Source organism: Atta cephalotes, assembly GCF_000143395.1.
Source record: "Atta cephalotes unplaced genomic scaffold scaffold00003, whole genome shotgun sequence".
Taxonomy (NCBI): domain Eukaryota; kingdom Metazoa; phylum Arthropoda; class Insecta; order Hymenoptera; family Formicidae; genus Atta; species Atta cephalotes.
In genome coordinates, this window is record NW_012130067.1 from 2,216,788 (window position 1) to 2,225,486 (window position 8,699).

General features: G+C 39.3%; 1 protein-coding gene across 1 annotated transcript in view; it reads left to right on the plus strand.

Moving 5' to 3' along the window:
* LOC105625364 overlaps positions 1 to 8,699 on the plus strand; it is a 28,173-nt gene that overhangs the window by 6,731 nt on the left and 12,743 nt on the right. Inside the window, exons 3-8 of the mRNA XM_012206701.1 lie at positions 1,234 to 1,330; positions 2,155 to 2,351; positions 2,640 to 3,786; positions 4,733 to 4,986; positions 5,357 to 5,623; positions 7,310 to 7,486. Coding sequence (XP_012062091.1) covers positions 1,234 to 1,330; positions 2,155 to 2,351; positions 2,640 to 3,786; positions 4,733 to 4,986; positions 5,357 to 5,623; positions 7,310 to 7,486 — 2,139 coding nt within the window. The remainder of the gene's footprint in view (positions 1 to 1,233; positions 1,331 to 2,154; positions 2,352 to 2,639; positions 3,787 to 4,732; positions 4,987 to 5,356; positions 5,624 to 7,309; positions 7,487 to 8,699) is intronic.

Here is an 8,699-nt window from a genome sequence, read left to right on the forward strand (position 1 = left end):
TATACACACACACACACACACACACACACACATATATATATATATATATATATATATATATACACACATTTAATATATACATATAAAATATGTATATATTTAAGTTTATTACATATTTAGATACAGACACAAAATATTAAGAGTGAGTTCTCTCTCTGCGAGATAATATCTCCTTTGGAAGTACTTTTTGCACGATTATCTGCATTCATTAACGTTTTCAGCTACAACGGTAATAACGAAGAAAGTCGATTATCGCTAAATTATACCAATTGCCACTTGATATCGCTTAGATTAGATTTAAGGATGCCTCTCTCGACGGGTTTTCTTCGACAATGGTAAAGGAAAATGCGGCCAGTACCGCCTCTTCTCTGAATCGAGAACCTCGTAAAAGTTTCGAGTATAATCTACTGTGAAACTTTTCGGGGCATCTCATAGATTTCCCTTCGTTAGCGCGTTGAAGTCCATATTATAGCTCGCGAATGGAAAAAAATTGCAAGTTCAATGAGAGGAAACTTCACGTTTCCTAAAATGTCTAAAATGAATAGACAAAATGTTATCACTAAAAATTACTTCCCTTACGTGCGCTACTTCCGAAAGAGATTTGCAAAAGATCCTTTACATTCAGCGCATCCGTCAGTTGCATTCTTGAACGGTAGAAAAATTTGAAAGACGTCTAAAGAACGTCCTTCGAGAAATTAAGATATTTCTCGCTCGTCTTTTAGAGATCGCTCAGCCATCCTTCTGCTTCCTCCTTCCTCGTTCATTCCCATCAACTCGATTTTATCGCCATCTTCGCGCATTAAAGAATTTCCATATCGAGCGGATAGTACGCTCGACAGAGTGAAATGACGGGCGGGGACCGATGACTTCCGGGGTTCCGTGTGGTAGTTTCATTGTAGTAACAGTCCAAGTTTCGACCCAACTCGTGGCACAAATGTGCGCGAGGCTCCGACAAACTTCACAATAGAACTTCCGCATTTTCGCCTCGCTGACTGCATCGCCCGCGGAGATGCAGTCGTAAGAAGAGCGGCTCTTCACCCCGTCCATCTCACCCTTATTTTCCTGCCACGGTCAATCGAAGGTGCGTTCCATTTGGCGATCATAGCTCGCGAGCGTTATTTGTCCTTGTTTAATATTTCATAAACAACAAGGATGATTACATGAGCGTTGCGAGCATCAAGTGGAACACAATCCAAAGTTGGCTCTTAAGATCGAATTCCCTCGTGTTTACAGGACTCTGCCAAAATGCACGTGGTACGTCCGGGGACAGGATGGTCTCGAATCGTTCCGGTGACGGGTCGCACACTTTGGAAATCCGTCGACAGTATAGGTAAAGTATCGCCGCGATCTCCCTCGAGTTGTAAAACCTGCTTGCTCGCTGACTTTTCTTCTGGATGTAACGCGATGCAAGGAAACGTGAGAAACGAGACTCTTTACGAGGCTCCAGCGATGCTCTCGCTTCACAATGACGTATGCTTTGTCGTATAAATCTGCGTATCCGGTCGGATATCACAAGGGAAGTCTTTAATAGAATTACGCTGTAATTATAGCTCGGAATTACAAAGGTCTATCAGAACGGTAGCGTCAAAGAAGCGCTTTCGAAATACCACCAACTGGTCGACGATTAATCCTGTAATGTTAAGGAAGGAATATTCACGGATAGAATGATTTTGCTTACACTATCTAAAAATTTAAATAGATATAGATTTAAAAATAATTTTGTTAGACTATCGAAATAATTATGTCGAATGCCCAAACTGGTTGCTAGATATAAGATTAAGCAAAATCGTTCTGTCGGTATAGGAAAAAATTCAATTGCTGATGGTACATTCGTTTAAATATGTTTTACTTACATGTGCAATTTGTATTTACATCTATACTATTTTTATAAATGTATTCGACATCCTCTTATTATTTTCCTTTTCTTAAACAAGCAAGTTACATACAAATCGACAGAAATATAAAAATATTTTCTCTTGAAACAAAGTCTAACAGGGTTTAAATGGGACTCTTTTAGAGTCTGGAAACAGTGAAATTGCGCGACATGGTTTCTCTTTGTTCTCTCGATAATTTATTTAGTAGACTGAACAGCGTCTCTTAGATCCCTTGTTTTTTGCGAGAGCAAAGATGGTTAGAGCTGTTGTTATCCGCCAGCGGGGACGCATCTTTTGAGGGAATGGAGACTCTCAAGGAAAACAGAAGAACGCTCTCGTCGCGGGGCGTTATCAAGGAGCCAGAGAAGACGGAAGCGGAAGCGAAAGCAGAGGCCCGCGGCGATGAACGTGGGGACAAACACCTCCTTTTGTCAGAAAATGGTGCGAAAATTCTGCCTCGGCGAAACGTAAATGTCAGTGAGTAAAATTGTCTCTCCCTAATGTTAACGGGAAACGTATATTCTGGCTAAATCAGTTCGTGGCAAGGCGAACTCGCAGAACAAGATACAAGACATTCGTTTTTAAGCGAATTTACGTTCCGGAAATTTTTCATGTCGACGTAAATTACACGTATATTATCTCCGTATTTTATGTAAAACTTGAATGGAAAAAGTTTTCTCAATCATTAATCGTACGTACCTCCATTTAATTTATGATGTGAATCGACATATCCTTGAAGATCTACCTTCGCTATTTGTTCGACAGCGACTTTGAGTAAGCAACAAGAGGGCAACTTCGGCAGTCGGACGCGCAAAAAGCGCCGTAGGGGCAAGGAGGAGCCGGGAGGTTCCGATGTTAAGGACCGCCTGCACGAGATCACTGAGGACAGTCGAGAGAACGAGATAATGGGCAAGCGGGATCGATCGCCGCGGAAGAGGAGCGACTCTTTCTCAAAGTTGCGGCCGAAGAATCGAGAGGCGCGAAAGTCTCGTGCGGAACGACGAAGGCGGAAAAAGGACAAAAGAAAGGAGCGAAATAGAGGAAGCGGGAAGGATACGCGTCGGAATGACAGACGACAGGATGTCGCGCGACGAAAGCGCAAGAGGAAGACGCACAATGGCGGACTGAGTGGACGTGTCCTCGATAAACTCGACTTAGCCGGGACTAACACGTCCGAGATGACGATAGAAAATTCGTCTAGTTTCGCCCCCGATCGCGCCTCGTTGACAGAAGCCATCGTCACGACGACGTCGTCGAGTCTTCAACGTCATCCAACTCTCGAGACGACGAGAAGACTGACGAGAACGACGCCACGTCGTGGCGTTTACGCAGCCGACACGGTGGAGAGGGAATTCTCCAAGCAGCTCGAGATGGAGATCTCCAAGTCTGCCTTGAAGGACTCCTCAATTCTGGATGAAGGTATTTTCGATACCCCTCCGAAGAAATCGACTGAACGGAATGCAGCAGCAAAGGAAGTCAACGGGAAAAGCGTGTACCAGGATGCTGTCGCTTCGTTGGAGGACAAAATTGATTTCAAGAGCTCGCATTACGACGCCGAGAGGATGCTGGGTTATTCGAGGACCGAAGAGGATCTACCGATTCTGGATCTAGAGAACGAGGTACTGGAGAGGACCCTGAAGGACTACAACGCGTACATGACGTCGCGACTGAAGCCGTTGTCGTTGCCGCGTTACGACGAGCTGCCGATCCGTCGCTCCGGCAATCATCCACCGAGGAAGCCGATAATTAATTCCGAGGAGAGCGTCGAGGAGATCGGCGACGGAAACACGGAAGTCACAGACGTAACGGGAGCGATACAGGACGACAGCAGTACGAAAGGGGACTTATCTTGCATAAACGGGACGTTCCTACCGGCGCCTCTATCTCGTCACGCGCTGATCAAATATGTAAAGTAAGTGCTCTCCTTCTATCATCCATAATTCAATACTCGGTATTCGATGTCAACGATTTATACACGGGAAAAAATAGATTGGGTGACTCAGCAAAGCTATAGCTTGCTGGACGAGTTTAACATCTATAACTAAGAAGATTCGATGATTCAATAAAGAAATTATGTCTGTAAACAATTATAAATATTGCTAATTCAGCTAATTCTTTGTTATGATAAAGACTGTAACAAGTTTTCTTTAGCAACAAAAATACGCGCCACCTTAGCTAGCATAGGTTTGTTAAAAATTTTGATCTATATATTGAATTGGTTTTCATAGAAAATTATGCTTTGCTGTATTAATAAATTTGTTATAAATTTGTTATTACAATAAATTTTACTTATAATCTCTAATTTTATTCAACTGTATGACTTGTTATTTTAATAGAAAACGGGCTGCCCGTATTATATGCCCATATTAAGGCTGTAAATTTGCTGAATCAGTAAAGTTTTTAGTTATTTTAATCATGTTTTTCCGTGCACGAATTTAATATAAGACATGCATGAAATTTCCCGAAGCGATTGATGTTAATTTTAATCTCAAGTTTTCCGTTTTCAAATTAATTTCTCTTTGACTAAAATATCAATCAAACAAACATATTTTAATCATTAATTTCAATGAAGTTGATTGATTTCTATTTAATTAAGATGCTAATAAACTTAAAGTAATTTGTATCCTATGTAATTAATATTGTAGATATCTAATATTGAAAATCAACAAGGATTTATACAGATGAAGATAAATTCATTTGAATTTCCGAAAATGACGGCAAATCCTTTCCTCGCGACGAGTTTTCACATTAAAGTCAAAATATATATCTCAATTGCCATTTAGCGTTAATACCAGAGTCTTCCTGAGAAAATAGAATTATCGCAAAAATAACTGGCTGCGTTGACGTCACAATTAAAGGTCCTCGAACCCGGGCCACGAGTATTTGGAAGCCGATTACGAGTGTGTGCCAGGCTATGGTATGGTATCCTCGGCGAGCCGATTAGTCTGCAGAAATCGTCAGTGGGTCGGACAGGTGCCAAAGTGCGAGATCAAGCAAAACCCGAACAGGATGTGCGCCGAGGCATCCTGCGAGCACGTTTGCAACGAAATTAACGGGCGTCCCGTCTGTTCCTGCTACGAGGGATTCAGATTGGACGGCCACAAATGCGTCGGTGAGCACGATTTCCCCGTGCGAATAATTATCATTAATGGACGCAATTTTTGGAGATTTTTGGAGACGCGCCAACTTCGTCCACGTAGGCCAAAACTACAAGTTTTTATTTCAGTCCATCTAGTTTGACTTTACATATTTATGTACTTTAGATACTTTTATTTTTAGATTGATTTTCATTTGGAATCTTTATCTCAATATTTTATTTTCTTTGCGTAAACGCCATCTATTTATTGCAATTAAAGTGATCCCAGAGTGGTAATTACATCTTACTCAAACTTCGAAGTATCTTATGAAGTCAATTAAGTATGCCTTTGCGAGTAAATCATGGAGGTTAGCAGCGGATGAAACTCGCGATGTTTCTTGTTTAGATATCAACGAGTGTTTACTGAACAACGGTCATGGTCCCTGCCAGGACACCTGTCGAAATCTCATAGGAGGCTACGAGTGCTCCTGCGAGAATTTGCAAGACGCGTCGCTAACTGCCGACAATCACACATGCGAACGTAACAAGCACACTGGTCCATGCAGTGTTAACAACGCCGGATGCTCCCACACGTGTCTGTCCACGATGGGTCGAGTGTTTTGCCTTTGCCCCGACGGCTTCATGCTCGAGGACGACTGGAAGACTTGTCAAGGTAATTGGACGCCGGTGAACGCTCGATTAAGAGACTTCGTTCTTGTATACAATTCACTTTTGCTTCCTTTTTTTATTTATGCTTTGACATTAACTCAAGCTCGTAAATCAGCGAGACGCTGCTGGTCGACGTGATATTTTATGGATGATTATATTGCAAGTCTAAGTGTATAAAAAGTGACTTCAGTATATGTATGAGATTAGTTTTCCGTATATAAACAACATACACATACACATTTTTGCCAGGGGATAGGCAGTTCAGTGATGCCTTGTTTTCATAAAAAGTAATAATCTGCTGCTAATTGCGCATGAATGTACTATCACTCTCTATACTGGCATCGTTCTCGAATCTTCCCAATCCTTTTAGCGGCTCAAATAAATGATAATCGCGTTGAGACAAATCTTTCCATATAATTATTATCATTTGTTTGGATTATTGAGAGAAAAGTTGGGAGGATAATACGATTCATGGACGATACTAATGGAGAGAAATTCTTGCGCAATTAGCTGCAGAATAATCTACTATTTTTTATGAAAACTGGATCGCCAAACTGCCTATCCGCTAGCAAAAATATATTAATGTAGTAGGGTAGAAAAATAATTTGTTTTTTTATATTTTTATTCTCGTCCAATAAATAATTAAAAACATTCTCGTTTATATTTGATCCACTAATATAATATGAATTCTCGTATTATATTATATTCTATACTAAAATGGATTTATATATTTAAAGTATGATGCAATTTTTATACGGAAAATTAAATTACACTATATTGAAGTCACTTTTTATGGACTTTCTATAATAGGCTGTTAGTACAATAATAGATCGGATGTCAAGACGAGTTATAAGTGAGTCAATATACTGAAAAAAGATTTACTAAATCTCAATACATATTTCTTTGTATAATAGTAACAAGTAAACATTTATTACTTATAGTAAACAAATATTTATTTGATATAAAAATTGTAGTTAAATAAAATTAATGGTTTTTGCATTAAATAATAGATAACTATAACTAACCAATCGTATAGTAAATATAGTATACTGTCATTTGTCTTGAGAACTATCATCTTTCTAATTGACTAAAATATTGTGAAGTAACAATCTATGATTTATTCTGACAAGTTTCCTAAGATTTATGATTCTAACTTTCCATTGTGATAAGAGTGATGAATAACGGTTTATAGAAAATCCATTATATGCTTGGATTTGCAGTGTAATAATGATAATTTCGATCACTCGCATTATAGTGAATTAGTACATATTGAAGGTTGCTTTGTATAAAGTATCTAAATATGTGACAATATAATTAACTTTGATAAATTAATAGATCTATTTTAAATAAAACCTGATAATATATATCATTATTGAATCATTATTGAATGATAATATATATCATTGAAATTTGATCGTTTAAAATATTTATAAGTATGACTTAGAGATTTAATTTTGCTAATTTTATAGCAGCTTTCAATATGTACTAATCTAGTGTAATAGAAGTGACAGAATTCACTCAATAATTCAATGGAATTTTTGCGATGACTCTCAATCGCGATAAAACGCACTTAGTCCAGATTTTACGCGCAAGCATTCGCGGGATGTCGCTTGGCACGACACTTTCGTAGCAGGGAACAGCAGGAAAACGTATTGGGAGACGTTTGACAAATGACGATCATTTCCCGTAGACGTGGACGAATGCTCGGTGCCGGATCTTCAGACGGAGCTGTGTCGCTACGGGTGCATTAACACTCCTGGCTCCTATCGATGCGCAGAACCTATGGAGCTGAAGGATCAACCGGTCCTGGACAGCCTGTCCATCACTTGCCTGCCGGGTTACGAGCAGACCTCCCACGGGTGCATCGGTGAGTCGGATAATGGAAAATTTCCGATTTTCATCCTCAAGAATAGGGAAAGTTTATTTCGCCGGCGTGTTAATTTATGCGTTAGATTAACCAATAAATTCTGTTCGATAATCGAGGCGTTGAGAGATAATTTTTATATTAATCCTCCGTAATCTAACGTTTTTTTTTCTAGTCCAGTCGAGTCAATAATATTCGATTGTGTTTTTTAAAGAAGATTTTTTTGGGCTCCAAAAAAATTTGAAAAAATTCTGATACACTCATTCTTTTAACACTAAAAAATAAAATTCTACAATATAATCCGAAACGATTCTCACTTTTTTTGTACGCCGAATTGAAGATCATTCAGAATTCGCTTGGATTATTAAAGTCCCGATTGATTTATGAAAATCCCGATTAATTTTTAAAAAGTGATTAATAATGATAATAAATCTTTAATAAAGAATTTTACGAAAATTCCTTGCGTCTCGCTTTTGTTAAAAATTACTCGAAAATGTGGAAACGAGATTTTGACATTAATTTCAATGAGACTCGTGTCTGACTGCATCTCGAGTTTATTGTTAGACGACGCAGGTTCGCGCACGAATTATAACAGTGCGGATGAATCCACTTTGCAAATTTGCGTCTGTTAGGACGGCTCCTTAAGTCAGGAGTTAAGCTAATAAGTTCTCGTTAATAAGTCAGAAGCATCGTGTTACCGTTAGGAATGGAGGTGTGATCTTCCGCGACGTGTACACGAGAACTTTGTCAGAAACATCATTACTCTATATGCCTAAGCTTCGCACGTGCGTTATTATCTCGTCAAAAATAATTATAATTATAATTTATAAGCAACATGTAGAGTTCTTCAATTCTTTTTGTCATATCTCCCTTACATCCTGTATTTCTCAGTTTTCACCTACAAAATTGTGAATCCTCGAGCTCGACGATTGACACCATTCCTCATGATATTTTTTTTTTATTGTGGCCGCGGTATTTCGTTTAGCGGAAAGCTCACGTTTAAGTTCCTTCGATCGCAACATCCTGGACAATTCTCTCGTACGTTCCCTTCGACGAAAGCAAGCAGCAGCTTCAGTATTTTCTCGAGGAAATCCGAGTTGGCTCTTACTCCTTTTTCCGCAAGACGGCGAACGAAGTACCTCGTCGAATTGTAACCCCACAACTCCGCAAGGACGATACCTATATCACCATCAGTTGCTTTTGGATAGAGAGAAAG